The following is a 22746-nucleotide window of genomic DNA, read 5'->3' as shown; positions in this document are numbered from 1 at the left end:
CCCCGTCGACTAGATTATGTTCCAGGAATGTTCAGGCAGCCGGGTCTCGAGGACCCGCGCTATTTGAATAGAGCTCTTCACGATAACCCCCCGTTACAGCTCGCGGCGCGCGAGATTGTTAGCGGCGGGGAAACGCGAGCAAAAAGAACGCTAACGCGGAAAAATAGATAGCCCGGCTCGCGGTAATACGAAATCCTTGGCTCTAGCACGCCCGGCGAATCCCTGGAAACCTGGTCCTTCCCATGGAGGAGCGTTTGTTAACGTCGTTGCCGGCTGAACATTGAAATCGTAGTAAATCCCAGGTTTCATTTACGCGGAAAACTCACTGATTAGTATGCTGCGTCCCTCGTGTAACTTAATGAATCACGGATTGCATTCCAGCGTTCGACTCGCTGCCTGCACGCAACTAATTAGCGGTAAGACTTCGCGGTGTGTTTCAAACTATTCACCGGCTTCCGTCTATTCAGTTTCATTTCCCTCTGCGGTATTCATTTTCCAGAATGCAGGTGAAATTTGTAACGTGAAGCGTTCTTTCTCGAATGTTATTTAATTTAATTGAATAGAATTTAATTCCAACGAATCTGTTATACAGACGCGAGAAATGAATTTCAATGTTGCCGGGAATATTTTGTTCACTTACACTTCGGCCTGTTTCGTTAATATTCGTGGCACGTTCCGCGCTGCGTCGAGAGTACGCGGCGGTTATAAGCGTAATTTTGAGACGCCGCGAGAGATTAACATTATCTTCGTGCAATAATGAGGTCGCGCTGTTAGTATTTGAGCAGACAGCGAGGGGGCAGGCAAGAACGACCTTAATTACTTTTCTTCGACCGAGCCGGATCCCCTTCCGGGACTTCTTGCGGATATGTATTTGCCCCCGAATCATAACTGTCTGCCATTCTTCCTTTGAGACCGTCGCGTAATATCGCACCGTTTTGAGAGAGCTTAAAGAGCTCCGCGCAGAGTGCACGGTGATTTAGATGTTATCTCGACCGCCGTTTCGAATATCCTACCAACCATATTTGGCATTTGTATCTGCCGTACGAAGCCGAGTGGGATTTACGTCAGTTTCGATATTATTTACGCATCACAGTGACGAAAATTCTCACCACATCTGCTACGGGAGAAATGAATTTTGTTTGCTCGTGTAGAGTGATTCGGCGTTTGATCAAATTCTATTTTCATAGCTTCGAACGTAGAACCGTTTGAATCATCGTGATGCGATTCACCGCGTTTCTGGTTTTGTAATTCTTCGAATCGGCGAACCTTCGTGATAGAGCTCTTTTCACGCGAGTCTACGCGATCGTTTCGTTTATTTAACCGATCGACGAGAACTGATACGTTAAGGGCAATGCTAATCGGTTAGCCGTGTTGAACGGTAATAAACGCTGAATTTGTCCGAGCTGTTCAACAGAATTTTCTTCCGTGACTGCGAAAGATGCATGGCTTTGCACCACGTGATTTATGACAGGGTTTTCGTCGAAAGTTCCGCGGGGAGAGCGTCGCTCGTGCGAGCGTTAATACACGCGAGCGTTGGTAACTTCGCAAAAATATTTGCGGACAGGATCCGACCGGTTTGCAAACTTCATACGCTTGATTTCGGTCGAGCGTTAATAATAAATAATATTCGAGAGCCCGTGAATACGCACTCGTTGCGCGCCGCGCGGGGAATTTTTCACTCGCGGTGAATAAAAAATGAATGTTTTTAAAGCTCGCGAGATAAAGGCGACCGAAAAAATAATTCCCGTGGAAATGTAACGTTATTCGTCATGAACTTCGATGCACCGCCGCGCGTGTAATCATTTTCACCGCAGTGTATAATCCGTTGGCACGCGTATGGATACAGGTATATACGGGTACGTAAGGGCGCTGTCATAAAAAGCAGTGCGCGTTTCACGCGGAGGAGCGAGAGCATTGAATAAAATGTTACAACTCCGTTCGGTAATACGTTTCCCAGCGGTAACCGCAGCTATTTATTCGCCGAGCGAAATGTAATTTCCTGCCAGAAGCATCTGCGACGAAAGAAAAGTTTATTACGCTTCCATTGAACACATTCATAATTTTATGAACAGTTCGCGAGTAGGTCGATATGAACGGGAACGTCGAGGACAATTCAGCTGCGATGGAATAGCGATAAATAATTATTTTCTTCCCGAGCAGCGAGCGTGGGTATAACATAAAAATGAATTTGCGGATACGTATTCATTTTCTAGCTTTTCTGAACATTCGCAGTCGTTCTAGTATCGAGACGATTACAATACGATTGTATTTTCCACTTTCGGTAGAAACTTTTAACCCTTTGCGCTCCATTGTCAAGATATTTTTAAAATGGATTATATTGTTTTCAATATTATTAGTAAGAAGAATCGTTTATACTGTTCTTTACAAACTATTTGTAAAAATGCATTTGAAATGAAATATCGCAATAATACAGAGTTATGAGGAAAGATTGCAAAAGAAATTCGGAGCGCAAAGGGTTAACAGCCCAGCTAACGATGAAAAATATGTTATCGAACTCGCGGCGTCGCCGTGTTTTAATTCGAACGACAATTCCCAACGCGCCGAACCGCGGGCAATTAACCGCGCCGTGAGAATCGGCGCTGATGTTCCCTACGATGACTCGCGCCGCCGGACCGGAGTTGCATCGACCGGCTCGGCCGACATAAATCCGAGACGACCGCAACGCGAGCGTCGCCATTATCACGATACTTGCCACTAACCGAGATTAATATCCTGGCTGGGCTAATAACCAAAGACATCCGTGCGTGAACTCGTGGCTGTGTTCGTGATCGCAACCGTGAAACGGTCACGAAATGTCCCTGTGACGCGAGCATGAAAATTATAGACACGCGAGCGGACTCCGCTTGCAATTTCGATGCTCCCGATGACGCACGATTTCTGTTGGATAAGGACAATAGAACGCGTGACGCCCGTCACGCGTGCTCGCTGCCTTGGAGGAGCTCGACATTTCAATTCACGCAAGTATTAGCGAAAGGGAACTGTTGATTTTCATGGAAGATCGCACGAACAATTCATTTCAAGGTTCCATTGACGCAGCAATTCTATGAAATAGAAAAATTCAGAAAGCCGAACGTACAAACGGAAGATTCGAAGATGTAAAGCTTCGGAAATTCGAGTACTCGAAAATCAACGCATCTCGAGGCAACTCCACCCGAAGACAAACGACGAATATTCCACGTTAATTATAATTTACGAGCAGAAGTTGCGGTTCAGCCTGCAGTCGAAGCGAAGTCGTTAAACTTGACCCGATGTTTTGCCGACTCGCGCTTTCGGCTTCACTTCCACGCTATCGCATTATCTTAGTACGTTCTTGGCGTTGCACTCCGGGATAGTGGCGGTGACGTGTGGTATTAACTACAGTGGCTGAAATGTTTTGCGCTGTTTGCTATATAGGACATGCAGTTATGGCTCGCAGTTACGTCTGCGAGATCGTATGATTAATGAGTTCCCGTCGCAGCCGGGGCGAACTTTCTCAGCCGCAGTTATTCGTTACCGTTGTATCGAGTTGTTTGACGGCATAAACGATCCGCCGCGATGTAAATGGTTTCCGAACCGAGAAAGGAGGCGGGTCATTAACGGGAATAAAGACCTTTCAAACTGAAACCTGGAACGTGAAACGGGCAGCCGATTTCACTGACGATTCGAATGGAAGGAAACATCTCGAGCGTCCTTGATAGCGTTCGCGGCGATCGATAGACCAATCGAAGCTGACCGACGTAATTGAAACCGCGTCGTTAATTTGTCGTCGGGCCAAATGAAATATACATTGCGACCGACGGAGGGTAATTCACGGAACAGAATTAATGTGTCGCGTAAGAGCTGAAGGCCGGGTCCTTTGTCGGTTAATTGCATTACACCGGCTCCCTGTTAGTCGATTTTACCTTCGACGTTTCATTCACGATGGATCTTCATTTGCATGGGACGACGCCGATCGTTACCCGCCCACTGGCGACACATATTTTCCTGCCACCGGAATTCACAGGGTTAATTCACACGGTTCCGCCATGTAATATGTAACCGGCCACTTATGATTTCTCGCTGCAGTCGTTCCACCAGTGCCGCGCGACATGAATATTGCACGAGCCGCGCTCGCGTTGTCCTTTGAACTTCGATCCGCTCGTATTATTCCGCGTCAACTTTTCTTTGCCGGTCGCACTCGGTTTATTTATCTCACCGTTTATTTACTCCAACGCGTATCGAAACACGGTGGAATAATATCCATATTAATCATCGAACGTGTTCCTTCCATGAATCGACGACGGTTAATTAATCATAGGAAAAATTACACCCAGCGAGCCCGCGTGTCCTTCCCGTTTATTTCACTGTTTGTCCGAGGCGTTTGGAAGCCGTCCAATTTCGACGGAGCGACGCAACGTCGCAGATTTATACAACGCGTTACAGGTCGCGTCTGTTTTGTTACTCCAGTTCCGAATTCTGATAAATGTTCGTTCGGTGGAACGATGCTTTTTTTTCTATATTCATCCACCCGCCGTGGAAGCGGCGCGCAGCCCGGACGATTCACCGGCGAAAGGCCGGGGAATTCGTTCATAATTCACCGGACAATTTATGAAAGGGTCCGCCGCGCGGGGCGGTCCGGCGATATCCAAAGTTCTAACGCTTAAATCATACCGATAGTTCCGCGGGCCGGCGCCGCGAGTTATTCATGGACTTCGGGAGGCATCGCGAACTTGTTAAATCTGCCGGGCGCACCGCCATCGATGTCAAATTGTTCACATAAACACGCCGGAACGTAGCCGGGATTCTGACGCGGGGGCCTGTCCGTTCTGAATTTAATAGTTTGCCCGTGTCCGCCGAACCGATACCATAAATTCCGATCGGCGCTGCCCCGGAGCGCGACGCGCACTTTTATCCCCGCGGCACGCGTCGCCGAGCGGATTCGTATTCCCGGCTTAATTCGCGGCGGTCCGCTTCGATCGCCGCGATTTTATTTTAATCGCGATCGGGAAACTTCAGTGCGGAAACGCTTAACCCGCGATTCCCAGTTTATTCCTGAGAACGCGCGCTCCACGAGCGACGAAGACGAACGGGGCGAGCGTTCCCGTGGTATCGAGCTCGTCGGCGCAGGCATATGCATGAGACAAATACACAGCGCAGCTTGCACCGGCGTGAATGACGTTTGCAAGCAGTTATCCAAATTTACATTTCATCGATACGACACCGGTGGCCGTGTGTACCTGAAGTAGTGCTCGCCTAAATACGGTTAACCGTGTTCCCCGATGGCCTCTGGATCTCTCTGTTTTATGTAGTGCCGGCTCTGCGGGGCTGCACGGCTAACAATTATTAGGGTTGCTCGGTAAATGTGTACAAGTGTTGCAAATGGACGCGAGGCATTGATCGGCGAGGGTTCCGTATACTCGTTGCAGTCTAATTAGAAATTGGTGGATCAGTTACGCGTCCCTCAAGAACGGTTCCACGGAAATATCCGTAGGCGATTTGAACATCAATTTTCCTAGGAACAGTAGAATAAAGTATACAGTATACATTCGTACACCTAGCGAAGAGAATCAAACTTTATCTTCGATTTCGCTCCCGAATTTACTTCTTTCGATCATTTCCATGGTTCTTTCATCGAAGCGTTGTTTGAAAGAATCCTTATTCCGTTTATTCACGAGCGACTAAGTTTTTACGCGAGGAAGCATCCCCGTTCGAATAAATCCATCCAATTTCATTCCAATTTGCTCGTCCGCGATTAATTGCGGGATACAGAGATAACAGCGCTCACAAGCGCAGTAATAAAGCGCATCCGCTAGTTTCACTGGACAGCGAACAAACAGCGGATAACGTAACGGAATTCCGCAGCGTGTTCGTTATCCCATAATGCCGTACAAAGAAAAGCGATGCATGCGAAACGGGCCGCGAGGAACGGGAGGGGGAAGGTTCGCGGCGGTTTGCTACGGTTTGAGCTATTCGGCCCTTTGAGCGCGCGGCCATACGATAATGGACAGAGCGGAACTCGATTCGAAGAGTATTGGATCCGCGGCAAAGGCGGATTTCCTTAATGAAAAGATTCAATATGAAATTCTACGGCGATGCTGGCCGCTTTCCCCCTCCTCCTCTCTCTCATTCTCCCTCTCTCTCTCTCTCTCTCTCGTTCCCTCTAAGTTGCCTTCTTGTATTTCCCTGTTTTACGGTTGCGTTACCGTGCAACGATATACTTTTTCGATCCTTTGATCGATCTCTTTCGCCGGGGCTGAACGATGTCTCATCCATTTTAATTGCCCCCTTTGAAGACGGTCGCAGCTTGCAGCGCGGCTACCGGTAAATAACGAAGCAACGTACTCTAGATTTAATTGTAATTCCTCGATCCCCGGGAGGACGTTCGATCTCCGCTCCCGAGACCTCGGCCGCCCGTAAATTGCCACCGCAAGGATAAGGAGCGTCGAAATGGGAATCATTGGAACGTTATTGGCTTCGGCCCCTCGCGGCGGGCGTACATTGAATTTCATCTGGCCGGTGTATCGACGTTTATTCCGTCGGAAATTTCGATTTAATTTCTCCCATCGAGCCGCGGATTTATTTCCGCGCAGCTTTATCGCCTCCCGCGATTTTCCCGTATTTATGAATCTTTATCGGCCGACGCGGAAATTCCCGGTGCGCACCGGGCCGATCCAAGTTACGAGCTTAGGTATTTTGATACTATAAAACTGCGCGGCCCGTCCGTCGGCGCAACACGTTTCAAATGCATTCGATCCAGCGTCTGGCTCCGATTTCAATGACACGGGTAGCCTGCTATGTGCATATATATACCCCTGTACACGCGCGTATGTACGTATTTCTGCGGACATTCGGTGTACATAGGAGTCACCCTTACATAGGAGACCGCCCCGCAGTTAGGGACGGCAACCTGGAAACTCCCTTAACAGTATTAACATTTCAGGGACGTGCTTGAACGGGATTCTGAGGACGCCAGAAATCGATCTCCAATAGATTATGTCAACCACAACCGATACTATATAGAGAGCTCACACTGTAGGCTCGAATGTCGATATCGCTGCTTCTTTTCGCGTGACTCCTAGCGATATAAACCCTTGTAAACGCTAGAAGGTGAACGTTATCGACAGATACACGAGTAAATATGAGAAGTCTGACACTAGATTCACAGATGTTTGTAACGCGGTTATTTTATTGTTCCTAGGAATTCGTCAATTCGAAATTCTTTTAAATTGTTAAAACCACATTCAGTGAAAGTGGATCGATCCGCATTGAATTACACGATGTTCGCTTAGCGTGTATTAATCGTGACAGCTCGCGCATCTGTGATTCGTTTACGCCTCGCGAGTCTGTTTCGCGCAGCCGGTTTCTCGATTAAAGCACTCGGCGAGGAAACAACGTTAACAAATGAATCGCGGGGAGATTGCTTGTCGCCGTTGCCTCGCCGGACGACGTCTCGCCCGCGAAGGATACGGAGAAAGGCGGAACAAGTTCCTTATAACTCGCACCCGTGTACACAGTTTAAATTTCTATTTACTTTCGCCTCGCGAAAGGAGTTTCGCGGGACGCGAACAAGCTAGTACAAGTTTAGCAACACCCGGGAGAAAGAGTAAATGGGTTTCCCTCCGCTTGACATGGCGGCTAAGGGCCCGCTATTATTTGCGAAACTTTTCTATCCCCGTGTCTTTACGCCGGCGCTCTGCCGGCGCCTTTAACAAGACCGAATGTAACGACGCCGAGAGCTCGGAATGGCGCCGCGCGTCTCGGCCACAGTGTCTTGTAAGTCGAATGGAAATGACACTGTAATATTTCAATAATAATATCACCCGCCGCTGACAGATCCAGGCCACCCTGTTTCGCGTGCGCGAAATACGAAAGCGGACAAGTCGAAATATATTTCGAAAATGTTCGCGTCCCTTCGTTTCCCCCGGAAACAATGATATAATATCATGGTACTTTCGAGCGTCCCTTTTGCTCGATCTAACAAGATCAAGAGAAGCTATCGTTCCCCTTCGGACAATCTTTCGTATCAAATATCCGGCAGCCGATTTTCCACGAAGGAAATCCCGACTCTTCGCGTCTCCGTCGGCGAGCTTCGACGTTTCGGGTGGCGGAGGAATCGAATTGGTCAGTTTCGGCTAGAACCTATTTCGAATTCTCTAAACCGGCGCCGATTCGTTCGTCTCCGTAAAAAAAAGAGCTCTCCGTTTTCCGGCGAACGACGTCACAGCTTCGATCGCAACAAGAGGAGTGTTTTACAACGTTCTTCTTTTCCATTGGAGCGGCATTCGCATTGATTCGCGTCCGGTCCGAGTCAGGTTACGAGCGACGTTAACAGCGCCTGATAAATTCCTGGCAGCGGAGCGCAAAGCGAGAGAACAATTTTCGTTCCCTCCGCGAGAAACGAAATTGCCGCGCAACGAGTTCCAATTCCGTTCGCAATCATGCCCCGCGTTTTGAATACTCTTTTGTTTCGCGCGGAAAAGACATCCGCTAACCTGGAGCCGTTCGGACACGGGGAAAAATGAGGATCGCGGTGGAGTTCCCGCGAGAAAAATCTGCCGCGCCGATGGAATTTATCGCGAGCGAGCCATTTAACGAGCATCGATCGCATCGATCGCGCGCTCTTGGGGGGAATCGAATTTCCAGCGGGTGTAGAACAGCCGACCCGGTTTGGTAATTAGTTTGATCGAGCCGAACGTTAACGCCCATTGCTTACCTGGAGATTGGGCGGGCAATGATCAAGGAGTTCCAGCATGTGCCTGATGTTCTGCGCGTCCTGAATCACGAAGTTCAGCTCCATGTCGAATTCACCGCCCACCAGCTGTAAACAGAACGAATTCGGTGTTAAATACTCATCCGTCCATTGTACATCGATAAGAATGTTACAACCTTGATAAAAATCATTCTTACTATTACATCAGATCGACCAAACAGTCGAAAAGGAAACAGTACGTTAAATGAAACTTCATTGACGTATTACGTATTTCGTTCGAAACTCCTCTATCTTCCACTTCACTCGTTCCCAATACTTATTCGCGCATTGCAATGCAAAACATTGAACAACGGAATCTATTCTATTTATTTCAATCTCCGACTTATCCGCAGACCAAACGTACAACGGTCGCGTCGCGAGAGATTGTAGAACAAAATTGGGAAGCCAGAAGCTCGAAAACTTTTCGGTCCGCTCGAAACTGGAACGAGTGGACGCGACCAACCGAAATTTTCAGCTCCGGAGCGTTCACGCGCCATTCGCGCCGGGAAATTTATGTGTTTTCGACGCGAGCGCGGGCCCGAACCCATGACTTATCCCCCACGGACACCGGTTGTCGATAGATCGACCCGGAACGCGGCGAAGAGTTTACGAAACTGCGTATATTTGCGGTGTCTCCTTACACTCGAAACGGTTTATGTACGGCCAAACCGGAAGCGCTGTCTCCACGACGAGAGCGTAATTTCCGGACGAAGTATCCCCCCCCTTCTCCGTCCCCGTTGCCATTGCCGCCGTTATCCTCTCCTCAGCCGAACACCGGTCCCCTTCCACCGATATCGATCATGAATTACTTATGTACCACCTACGCCCGCAACGGGATCACGAGCAGCCATTTTTACGATCGTGGATCGCTCGTAAAAATTCATGGATAACGCGAGGCCGTTTATTAAATTGATAAAAAAAAGGAGAGAGCAGGTAAACCTATCCCGCGGAGGGGCTTACCCGAGCAGAAACGGGAATAATTTTGAGCCGAGATGATACGTGCCGCGGCGCGATTTATGGATCATGCCGGGTTTAATAAAAAAATTCTCCTCCAAGACCGCCTCGCGTCTCGTCACGCCGCGGAATATCAGAAGTATAGGGAGGCTCGGAGTATCGGTGTACATATATCTTAATGTGATGGGACATTTCCGAGACGCTTTGAATAATGTACGCAATCTAGACGGTCGAATGTATTCGGAAAATTCTGCTGAGTCTCCCTTGTTACCTCGGCCATTGAAAGGTGTCTATTCACATCGAAACCCTTCGAACACAAAGTTGCGGCGTTCAAAAGTTCCCGGCGAGATCGTTCTTGGAACTTCTCTTACACAATAAAGGCTTTAAGAACTTTCTGTTATTACGACACGTAGAAGACGTATTGCACGAGAGGATGAAAAAATCAACACCATCTGTTCTTTGTACATATTTCTTTGGAAATAAATGGTTCACGTTCGAAGGTTTCCGGTCAGAGTGTTTGAAAATGAAAATAATGCTCTGTGTTATAAGAATAATTTAATATGTAGTATTCAACACATTATACTTGGTATTTTATGGCCATTTGCATTAATGACAGCACATCGATCGACTCAATACCAAAAACGATCCAGTCGTGAATTTCGAATCTTTTACTTATACATATTGTTTTCAATTAAACGTTCCAACCTTTCTACCCAAAGGTGCCGTAAAATGCAATGCTTCGGCTCGTCCTTTGAAACGCGAGGTTACCGCGGCTGTCTCCTCCCGTTTCGCCAGAAGTAGGGTCGAGTGGCGTGGATGACTTACAGTTTTCGTTGTCACGTAACCGTCGTTCACGAGCACCCCTCGAGAAAAATAAATTCCGCGGGAAAAAATGGGGAGCGGCGTTATTGCCGCGGAGAGACTCGGCGCTACGATTTCACGTGCGACGACGCCCAGCCACCACCTTCGAGATGTGACCCCGACGCCACTAGACGAAATTCCGGGCGATCGTGTACCAGGGATCAGAAGGGTGGCGGCGGTGCGATGCTGAAAAATAGAAGGGTTGCTGGAAATATCGATCGTACGATGTTCGCCAAAATACCCACGATGGATGTACCGAAATGGGCTTCTGCCAACGAGATTTCGCGCAGTCCTCGAAATCCAAGGCACGGGGATGTTTTTCTCTTGCTTATCGCTTTGGCCACTGCGTCATCCACAGGCGAATGATTTTTCTAGCGGATTTATTTTTAACGTGCTCTTTCAACATAGCTGCTGCCACCGATGTCCAGCGCTTGCGAGCTCCTCGAAAATAATTATAAGACGATTGATAACGAATAGAAATATTTAGAAACGCAATAATAAGAATATCGCGTTAAGTATTGGACACTTCCGTTCTCTGTTTGTTTGAAGAGATTGGATGAGATTCAGAGGGAAGACTTAAGTTTTAGGTGGCATTAATATTTCGATGAAAATGGCACTTTAAAGTGATACAAGGGGTTAAGGTGTCTTGCGAGGGCTAGGTACAAGGGGGCTGTACAAATAACAATCTTCTTTGATCCCTTCCGCAAGCTCGCCTCGCGCGCCCTACATTCAAATAGCCACTCGACAATTCTAAAAGGAACGTGTTCCAATATCACGAGGACAGGAAGCCTCATAAGAGCTTCTCTCCGAAAAAGTAATGTCGCGACTACACTGTTTGCGTTCGACGAGCACTCGCTGCTGACACCGTCGCTTCGAATTGATTGCGATGTGCCGGACAGACTCGATAGCTCGGATTGTTCTGCTCGACAAACGTTCGCCAACGAAGTTCCCGTGAACAACCCGTGTAGGGGACATACAAAAGGTTCTTTCCGCCATGTCAGACTGTCGATGGAAGCCGAAAAATACAAGGACGATCAGTCTTAACGATTCACCGAAAGATCGAAGTCCCTGCTCAGCGTTTTCGCGCAAAAACTGATACACGAGGATGTTTCTTATTCAACGCAATTTGTAATTAATTCTCTGTAAATCTGATTAATCCCAAGGTAATAACGTTTCGACTGTTACTGTTAAAATTACCGCGGGACCATTCTCGTTATGTCCGCGTGTAAGTGCGCGTGAACGTGTGCGAGTGCGGTTCGATCGTTCACACTCGAATTCGCGGGAGAATGGACATGCGAGGGAAGGCGGAATGGGATTCGGTGAATTAGGGCTGGCCAGCGGAGCCGACCGCTAATTGGATACCACTTGCTTTTACACCTTCTATGTTTCTGTCAGTCGAAAACAGCCAGCCGGCACGGAACGTGCCAAATGTGCTTATTCGGCAACGAAAACAGTGGCCGCGGTGAACTCGCGAAAGATATAGAGCGTTATTAGACGCAGCCGCGTGAAAATCTTTTGACAGGTGTGTGCAGCCCGACGGAAAACCAATGAAATACGATATTCACCGTGCACGCTCGTTGTCGTCGAAACAATAGGAACTTCGCTAAGTTCACGGTTAATCCCGAAAATTCTTTCGTCGATTCGTATCTTCGCGTTGGAACGTTTTCCTTTCAGTCGAGTCCCAGCGCTTTTCTCTCTTGTCCTGCGTCGGATCAGGATGATCGATACACCTATCCGAACTAGGTACACTCATAAAAGCGTCCGGTAGCGATCGGTGCGCGAAACTGTTTGAACTTTAGTTAATACCCCGTTATTATCGAAACCCAATACCTAATCGCGAGCGTTCCCCATCGTTATTGAAGTATAATTTATTACGGACTAACCATGGCTCGGAGCGAACGGGTGCAAATAAATGTTCCCGGAAGATCGATCGTTGTCGTGCCGAAGTTACCGGTATTTGACGGCGTTCGCTGCAACGTGAATGCCAGTTCACGCTGTTCACGTAGGCGGCCCTGATCGAGTTACCCGCGAGACAGCGCTTCGAAGCTTGTTTGCGCGATACGGAGGGCTTTCAATTGGATTTCCAAGAATGCGTGGTACCCGGCAAAAATCCTCTTCCTCTTTCCACCGTATTTTCGTAACGGTATTGATAATAATAACCAGACCGCGGATCTTCGTGCATTGTTGGGGAATTTGGACGTTCTAAATTGCGCAGCGCACACGCGGTAGAAATCAATATACAAAATATCCGAAGTACAGATTAATGTTTCTTATGTAAAGCCATTCTTTATCAGAATTTAGTTCTTCCAATTGTATTCTGAAGAATTTGAATTTATTTCCCAGCGTGTCGCTACTTTCGGATGGTTGTAAAATACCAAAATCGAATGTACTTTAGGCAACGTTTTAACAGAAATTTCCTAGGGAGCTTTTCCATGCAGAATATTTTTGTATTCAATTATCTTCGCTGTAGTGGCGAGGTGGCGTATATTTTTTCTATTTCCATTTTACACTGCCGTACGTTTCCGAATGTTGTTTTATTCTCAAAAAGGGAGTGCAGCGCAGGGAAATATTCAGCGGAATTCCGACAATGGAACACGCGGGCGATTAACATCGACAGCGGCTTGTTACGATGAAAGTTTTATCCGAAGAGTCATGCATGGACAGAATGATTCGAACGTGTATTCCGAAACGTCAGTTCTCCAGCGAATCACTGTCAAGAAGCGCGCTCAGAACAATGGACTGAATTTGTAGTATTCATGTCGGCTTGTACGCACTGATTACACATACGCACACGCATAGAGTGGCGCAAAGCTTCGCGATGCGTCGAACGACGAGGAGGTGCTCGGGCGCAATTAATTCCATTAAGTTGATCAATTTTTGATTGAACATGACCCTCGACTAGTCGAAAACACATGTGCGGAATGCACTCCACTTAATCGGAATTTCGAGTGTGCTCATTTTTAATTTAGGTTAATTTGCCCTAAACCTGTGAACGCCGAATTTAATCTTGGGTTAATTACGGTAATCGTTATCGGTGTATTAGTGTAATTTATTTAACCGGCTGTAGTGTTTGCTGGTTGATTTCAAGTGGTACTACTAGAAAACAGGTCGAGCGAGTGGTAATGGAAAAGGATAAATCAGACAAGTAGCAGTTTCAAAGAATAAATCAGAAAATTAGCGATAAGTAGATTTCCAACGAAGAGTAACGTTATATATGAAACAAGTAGTCTAGCCAAACAATATATCAGACCAGCAATGTAACATCGTTACGTTCAGTAGTGGAACCAAAGGATGCGTCAGGCAATGAAAGATTCTGATGGAAATTTCATTCCGCCCGCGCGATATTGTTTGCATTAAACTACATGTTCAATCGATATTTATTTTTACGCGTCGATACATTTCAACGAAACTTCCAATTCCAGTGTATCGCTTCTTAATCCAGTCGATTCAGTTCGACTATCTCTATGCAATTTTTGCCATGGCTCGGCTCCACTCGACCTGCCAAAGTGAATTCTCGCCGGGCCGGTGTGCCAGAGGTTATTTCGACAGGACATTTGCAAACTGCGATCCCGGGAAATTTCAGTGGACCAGCTTGTTGTCGTCGTCTTCCTCTGTCCTCGTCGCTCCAGTTCTCCCCTCCCTTCGCGTCCCTTCGTCCCGATCGTTGTTCTCCCACCCTTCGAACTTTATTTTCGGTCTCCCAATAAACTTCGTCAAAGCTCCCGCTTGTTTCCCCGAGGAGTACTTTTTTCCCCCTTTTTATTAACCGAAGACATGCCTCCCCTATTTTTAGGCTCATGAATATTTTCGTGCAACGGGTCGTTCGACAAACTACCAGAGGAGAATTGAAAGTCCTCGAACCACAACGGATTTCCTTCCTGTGAAATATTCGCGCGGATAATTCAAGTTTGCACGGGACGGTGTTTGCGTCTATTTACTTGCATTAAGTCCTAATCATTCCCGAAATTGGCAGACAGCCACTAGCCAGTCGGTTGATGGGTGACCAATTTGATGAAACCGGTGAGATGTCAGACCCGGATCAATCTTCATCCTCGAAAGCAATTAGCGCTCGCGGCGAATCACAGTGCGCCTCTATTATAGATCTGCCGTCACTTTATCGGATATGTCGCGGTAGTTTGCGTTCAACGGGATGCGTTCGGAGGTGTGCAGAACCTATTATTCAATAGATTATATCATCTCGTATCGGTCAACGAATAATTCATTCCTCTCTTGCAATTTTGTCTCGTTAACATTTACAAATACCGAGATCTTCAAGTGAGATTTTAACATTTCTTTATAGAAGCCATAAGCATGCATTTACTAGCCATAACCGAGCATTTAATACTCGGTAGTTCTAGTGTAATTTAATACGATTGATATGTAATCTCTATAAAAATTGTAACAATAGATTATTTTCAGTTTCTTTGGATATTCATCATAGTACTCAAGTGAAACTATTTATTTTTAAAATCATTTCAAATATTCAATGCTTTTAAGATATTAATAACTGCGAAACAAACCGAAACCAGTCATTTTGACTGGTACAGTAGTTAAGATTCCAATTTGCTTATATTTCAATTTAAGCATTACTGAATCTTTAATGATTTCTCAAAGAAACATCTGTACCTCTCCAGTAATCGTAAAAGAAGCAATTAGTATTTTTCCAAGGTGAATCGCATTTCCAAAATCTTTTTCGTTCCAACGTAACCTGAGGCGTACGGTCTACTCCTTAACCAAGAATATTCCTCCCGAAATAACCGTTCTAATAACGTACAAAGCCTGAGACAGTCTTGAAGGACGGATTAAGAGGACTAGCCCGCTACCGCTCATAAACATGAACCGCGCAACTTTCCTTAATTACGCGTGCTGCTCCAAAATCCCGGGTCACCGCCAGTTTCATGAAACGTCTAATTCTGTTCATTGCCCATCTTACTCCCCGATTTACATCCGCCGCGTACACAAGCTGCTTTAACCCTTTACTCGAGAAGTGACTCCCAGTCACCACTTGATTTGACACAGTAAAACTATAGAATGTGATATTTAATATTAAACTTCGTATAATGCCTCGATACGTGAAACATTGGAACAAAACAGCTTTGTTCCTCAATGTACTGGTGATTTCTCTTCGAATTATTCTCAAAGAACATCGTCTTCGCCTCGTAAAGAAATGTTAAATATTTCTAACAAGAAACATCCGAGTGCAAAGGGTTAACCCTTTACTCGAGAAGTGACTCCCATTTGATCTGATACAGTAGAATTGTCTTCTATATAACATCCAACGCTCGCATAAAAATATTGAAATAAAATAGTTTTCTTCCAACGTTCATACGTCTTCTCGTTACTTAGTGTTTCCGAGAGCATCGTCTATAGACGATATATGCCGTATTAAAAATTTAGTGAAATATCTAGTGGAAAACTTCCGAGCGCGAAGGATTAATCTTCCGCCGTTCAATTTGCAGTAGAATTAATTCCTCACTTCCGTACGGAAAATCTTGTTCGCCGCTGGAAGATCTCCGCTCATCAGTGTAAGTGCATCGTGAATTCCTCGACGTCGGCCCGCCCTGAATTATCTATTAGAAGGGGTGCATTATGCACGGGCCGTGCACCTCGCGAAACAAACCGCACTTTTTCCCCGTGAAAGCTGCAGGACGCGGAAGAAGAGAAATGAGAAGCCGACTCATTGGGTGAACCACGCAACCCCTGGACCACCCTCCCGCCCCTCGCCGCGGTTGTCTCTGTCCTCCCCCCCGCCGCCGCCGCCGCGTCCTTGTTCTCTTTCCGGCCGACATTCATATTTAAGCCGCGTTCCTCCTAATTAGGCCGCCATCTTGACAAGCTCTAAATTCACAAGCATTGTTCTCGCTGAGCCGAGCCATGCCTTTGCCGCGCAGTCGAACAGCCGGTGAATACCCGGCTTTGCCTCTGAACTTCCCAGTTCCCTGCTAATTTTCTGCGTAAAGAGACTCATTGTCTCGTTCCCCGACGATCGTGTTACTTTCCATTAATGATATATAATAGGAACAATCGAATCTTACGAGTCAACGGGCACCCTTCGCGGCTAACTAGCCGTTGAATAACCATACGAACCCGGCCAAGACAGGAAAACCGAAGACTCTCGGCGCGCTTTTTCCCCCGGAGCGAACAAAGAACCAACGATGCATTCGAACGAGCCGCAGCGTCGCCGGGAGCCTCGTTAATGGTCTTCGCCGTTAAGTACGGCCGAAACGTAGCGAAACTTTAGAACCGCTCTCTCGGCAGTCCCATTTTTCCTGCGGGTAAAGGTTGATCGATGTCTCCCATTGGTACCTGGATTCGCCGGGAAGGAAGCCGACGATTAATAACGTCGGAATATGAATTCTCTCCGTCGCAGTCGGAATATCTCGGTACTCTTCTCTATAGAAACTAATCCGTAAAAATTGTAACCGCGTATTCGTTAAGACTTTATCCTTCAATCTCGGTATCACCCGATCAACTTCGTTAATAATTTCTCCGAGAAACTAGTAACTGTACAATAGTCAGGAATATGTTATCTCGACCCTTAGCAGTTCCACTGTTAACGAGCGAGTGCAGTTCAGGAAGCCTCGGAACCGTCGATCGTTATCGCGTCTAAAAATGAGTGTCCGATAACTTGCGGATTGGCGTCTGCGACGAGGGATCGAGATAACCAGGGAAGTCTCGAGTAGGATTGGACCGCGGAGTGTCTGCCACGCAAGCATTTCGCCGCTTTCGAGTTCAGACTAATAGGAGTCGCCGGCTGGCGTCCTCGAACCTGCATCAGGAGCATGATAGGGAGCCGTCTCAACGGGGTCTCGGTGTAAACTACGATTTGCATTCGGAACAATGTTCGAGCCGGGGTCAATCCGACCAGCCGAGCACTCGCAGCTTTCTCTCTCCGGCCCGCCCCCCTCTTTCCCTCGCGCTTCGCGTCTATGTGTCGAGATATTCCGCGTCCCGGTGGCGTGTTTGCGAAATGTCCGAAGTTATCCGTTTGTATTATTCAACGGTCCGCCGTGGACGGTCCGAAAATTGCGCTTGGTTATCGCCGATGAGGCCGCGCCTCCCTCCGTAACGATCTTTCGAGATCAAACATATTTCGGCCGACATGCACATAGTGCTGTCCGTTGTCGCCGGAGCTTTCCGGCGCGAATACGTCTCGTAGGAATATTTACGAACGTGCGGACTAACTGGGCTATCATTGAACTTTCGGGATGCATGGGACAGGAACTGAGTCTAGTGTGTGCTCTATATACTCTTCTGAATGAGGAGTGGAGTATTCAATATAGGTTAAAGAACGTTATAGTAACTGCTGCATGACTGATTTCGTCTATTCTTCAAATATTTGTTCTAACGTTTTATTGAAAGGTTCTATTGAAACATCGTTCGAAGCTTCGACATTATACAAAATTGTCACCGTCTATGGAAATTGTAATTGGTAATTCTATCTTCCAGGTGATAGCCAGACTACCAAGCATTGATTCTTCAGGCGCGGATGGAGAAAATACCTCGAGGAAGGCAATGTCAGGGTGAAGGGAGTGGCGACTGGCTCCAGCAGACAATGCCACTCATTACGTCGGTTAATTGATAGGGAGACAGCAGCCGGTGTACGTAGACGCCGTAATAAGGGCAGCGTAACGATAAAAGGGACCGGTAAGTGGCGCGTGTCACTGACTTCAGAAGTTCGTCTGACGAATGCAGTCTGCATCATCCTCGGCGCATCACTTCCTGCGGGGCGGTGACGCCCGATTACGCCTGTCCCCGCGTCTTCCCGTACGCGTCATCGCTTGTTCTCACTTAAAGATCCCCGCCCTTGATTAACAGAACTTCACCGCACGGAACTATGTGTCAGTAGAGTCTTTAACACCGAGGTTCAACCTTCTTTTCTCCAATATCGACCAGTCTCCCGTATTCTACATTTTTCTGTTTCACGAGGACTCGGTTGTCCGTAAATTTCTGCCGGAAATTACGCACTCCCTGGGCCACGAAGATAGCCCACAAATTGCGAGCATAAAACCGAAGTCCCGTAACGAATTGCTTCAGGTTTTCTGCCGGTAATCTGACAATTTATTTTCGTTATCTGCAGATTGCTCCTTGACGCCAGACCCACTCCCCGAGTTAATTTCGTCATTTATCAGCCGCGCCCGGTATAATACGGGACCCGGACCGACAAAATAAGAAGCTTTCGCTAATTATAGTCTACGCTCGGTGGACTCTTTTCGTCGGTGCTCCACTAGCGGGGTTCCTAATGAGATCAGAGTATAAAACACCACGAAAGCCGAGTGGAAATAGAACAAAGGAAACGCCGCTACTCGCGATAGACGTTGCTTTCAATGGGGTATGAAACGATTCTCAAACCGCCTGATACCAGAAGAGACTCGTATTTTCGGCGAACACGGGGCAAAAAAAAACTGCAAGGCACGCTTTTAGCCACGGCCCATTTACTCTAGTTATCACGGTCCAGGGTCGCGCGCGGGAAAGCGGCGACAAACGTGAAGAGATTACGCGAAGGGAACTCGAATGTTTAAAAACTCCATTGAGAGTCGCTGATCTGCCTTTTTCCCCGGCGAAGGTGTAATTAATCGCGCGACGATCAACCCCGCCGACGGAAAATCCCTCGGCGCGCTGGGATCCCGGTAGAAATTCATCCGCGCGAGGTCTGGTGTTAATTACACGTTTCGAAGTCAGCGGGCGTAATGAGAAACGTTGCGGTTCCGGTTAATAAAAATAAAAGCGGAAACGGTCGGCCCGCGCCGCGGTTCCTGCACGGGGCGGCGGATGAGTCGCATCGCTAAACTTGAAACTGAGCTGTCGGAGCCTAATAGGCCGCAATTAGTAGGCTTTCGCGGCGAACGGCGTCTGACGCGCGACGTTCCTATAATTACGGGCGCGTCGTGTTCGCGCGGAGAAAAGTGGAAACGTTGTACTTCCATTAGCCGGGAACTATCAGTGACTCTCAAGGTTTCATTATTGGGATCGATGGGAATAAACGCGGAAGAGTCCGTTATTCGGAGTTCGATGATCATCGATGCATTCCGAGCGATCGGATCGCGGGATGTTTTCAATCGCGAAGAGGTTCGGCGAGATGGCGCTTGAAACAATTGAATTTCAATGACCCAGAGTTGAAATAGAGTATTGTTTCTATCGTTGAATGTGTTTTTCGGTGTTTTTACGGCCCTTCGGGAATGTTTTTCCCCGTCGGTCGGGATTAAAAAGGCTGCTTTTTCTCATTCGATCCGAGCTATTTAACGCGACGCGGCCGCGCGGACTGTTTTCGAACCTCACACCTCCATCTGTTGCCACGCTAATTGCGAATGACTGTCAGCGCGAAATGTCCGCGTAGAATGAAATATGAGCCGCGGCCTACGCGCGGAAAAGTCCGGGCAAATAGCTGGTCGTCGTTTATTCATCAGGTCGATTATCGGATCGGGACTTCGCAAATAAACTGCGGCGTGCACGGTCACTTATTTGCATCGCCGCAATTAGTTGGGAATCGTAGCACGGCTCGGAAGATATTCGTGATGGAAGCTAAATACACTGCGTATAACGCGAGCATACTGCAACTAGTATTTTGATATAACGCGATTCGTCGTGCAACCGTAGAAATTCGTTGCGTTTGGAAATGAGGTGAGGCTTGGTCGAGCACTACATTGTTTCCTTCGTTAGCTCCCTCTGTTCACTGATTCCTTTATTTTTACAACATAGGAAATAAAAGTTGACACGCCAATAATCATTTGAAACATATCATTCTATATCGCTGACGAGAAAAATCCCGTACAGCGCGATTTCATACTCGTAACGCGTTAACCGCGTTACACGGGGGTATACTGTAACAGTGTATTTTTCACAATTTTGAAAAACGATCGTTTATAAAGTGCAATAGCAGAGGGCGATTCTCCCCTAACAAACAGTTGAATTTTTCAGCGAACCGAACGCGGAAAAATGTCCCAACAAACAACGTTGCGATCAGCCCGCACGGATGCTGTTCTCGCATGCGGTTCGTCAGCACGCAGCGCCGCCAATAACGATCTCCCTGCATTTGTTATTCGGCAGGAATCAACCGGCAAACACGGGCTCCCCCGTGAAATCCGAGCTTGAATTAATATCGCTCACTTGCGCCGCGAGCATCTGTATCGATTTCAATGGACTACTATTTTCGAACGCGATAACACACCCGCGTCATCGATCTATCCGTCGTTAAAAATTTGTTCGCAGCTCATACGACTCGTCGAGACTGCAGAATCGTCCCTATATTCCTTTATAAAATGAGCCACTTAGGTAAACCGGTTTAAAAGCCAATTAGACTCTTTAACACGTTAACCGCCGCGAACATTTGGAGCGCTTCATATAGAATTACTTATCGTATTATAACAGAGGCAAATGGTATTAAAGTTAATTATCAACGGTTTGATATCATAACTCTTAAATTATATCATTTAGTTACTCATGTTACTAGCCATTTTAATTCAACATCAGTTTTCATATTGTAATTGTTTTCAATTCAGACGATGTGACCACCGTGGCGATTAACGTGTTAACGATACGATTTAAGAAACTTTGAAACATTACTCCATTTATTATTCTATTACAAAAGAAACCATATTCTCTCTACTAATTTAAAACATCTAAAGGAACAACCCGTCGTACAATCAAATCTTTGCAACCCTCGAATCAGGGCTCACGAGGATCCAACGGTATCCTGTAACACGGTAATTGGCGCGGCGCTGCAGGCCACTCAGTTCCTTTGTGTCGTTACTGTATTTTTTCCGAGCCATTCCCGGCGCCTCGTTATCGGCCCTGATATAATGACACACCGGTCACGGGTCCGGTGTTCTAATCGGGACGAGTGGCTCGGTCAGTAGCGAACGCGCCGCGCTTTCGAGTGGTTCATCTCGACGGAATGAAATCTAGTGGTTCAATCCGTAGGCGCGCGGCCGGCCGCAGGGCTGTTTGCGTTCGGCCATGTTACCCTCGACCGGTTCACGAGGATCATTCATGCTGCGCGGGTATGCTTTTCGACTCGCGATTCGACAATTCAGCCTCGTTAGCCGTCCGGTCCGCGAAAAGATGTTCGCTGGTGGCACGGGTCCACTGAAATCTAACTTTTCAAGGAGATACTTCCCTCAGCTCGTAAAGTCGTTCGCAGAATGCCGGGAAACATCGGTGCCATTCGAGTTTGAGAAGCGATCAGGATTATACTACTCCCCTTTGCAGCGAATTACCGCGAGTTTAAAAGGATGAAGGTAGATTTAATAACAGCGTCGAAACTTTCTACCCAGAACTACCCCGCTCTCCCCCGTTACACGGTTCCGACGACTGGAACGCGGAGAGCCGCCGTAACCCCCGCACACGACGCAACAACCGCAACCCATTAGTTGCAGCGTCCACGATATTTCACCGCGATAAATCCGCCGGAGCCAGCGTCTATCCCCGAAGATGAACCTCCATGGTATTTACCCGGACGTGTCCTCGCGATCACGGGAAATGCTGTCTCTTCTTGCAGCTCCGGGGGAAGCTCTTAATCACACTTTTTCCCGTCTAATCATTTTCCCCGGCGATTTTTATTTATCCGGGAGAACGGCGACCGGTGAAAAAGGCACGGTGGGCGTGACGAGCGGGACGTGATTAATCGTCGCGACGTCGCTCGTCCCTGCGAAATCGTCTGTTCGGTCTTGAAAGGAGCTCGAGGAGGTTGAGGGTCGCGCGCGCGAGAGAGAAATAGAGAGAGAGAGAGAGAGGGTGGCGGAGCCGCAACTGCGCCCACAAAGAAGCCCATTAGAACGAAATAGGTCAATTAACCGGATTCGTATCCTGCCGTAAGTATCTCTGCGTGACATAAGGCAAGGGAAAGGGTGGGATCCGGCGCCAGGAACACGCGAGATGGAGAACCGGCGGGGAGGCTCGACGTCACGAGGCCGCCCGTCGAGCTTTACGGCCGGTCGTGAAAGAATGACGACGAGAGGACGGGGCGCGTCGGGGCCGGGCGGCCGACGCGCGGAGCGAGAGGGCTCGGGCTTAATTGGGGGCGAGAGGAGGCTCGTAATTTCGCGTCGCGACGGACGCCGGTAATTTGTAATCCGTATGCTCGAGCGCCGACCGGCGGAGATCGGCGGGTTTTAACGGGAACGAGAGCGCGCGTGTCCTCGCATAATCGCGGCTCGATTCGACGCTCGCCCGTCCGAAGCGTGAAACAGGATACTCCCGGGGAT

The 22746-nt window shown here is 47.7% G+C and overlaps 1 protein-coding gene across 25 annotated transcripts in view; it reads right to left on the bottom strand.

The window, feature by feature from the left end:
• The window catches only part of rg (A kinase anchor protein rugose), a 382141-nt gene that overhangs the window by 110985 nt on the left and 248410 nt on the right, over window positions 1–22746 (bottom strand). For all 25 annotated transcript variants that reach the window (XR_012999551.1, XR_012999552.1, XM_031982977.2 and 22 more), the window contains exon 2: window positions 8693–8797. Coding sequence is in view for 23 of the 25 variants with exons in the window: in XM_031982977.2 (XP_031838837.2) it covers window positions 8693–8797 (105 nt within the window). In the remaining 2 variants the exon portion in view is untranslated. The remainder of the gene's footprint in view (window positions 1–8692; window positions 8798–22746) is intronic.

This window comes from Nomia melanderi, chromosome 10 (assembly GCF_051020985.1).
Source record: "Nomia melanderi isolate GNS246 chromosome 10, iyNomMela1, whole genome shotgun sequence".
In the NCBI taxonomy this organism is placed as follows: domain Eukaryota; kingdom Metazoa; phylum Arthropoda; class Insecta; order Hymenoptera; family Halictidae; genus Nomia; species Nomia melanderi.
This window is presented reverse-complemented; position numbering and strand designations above follow the sequence as displayed.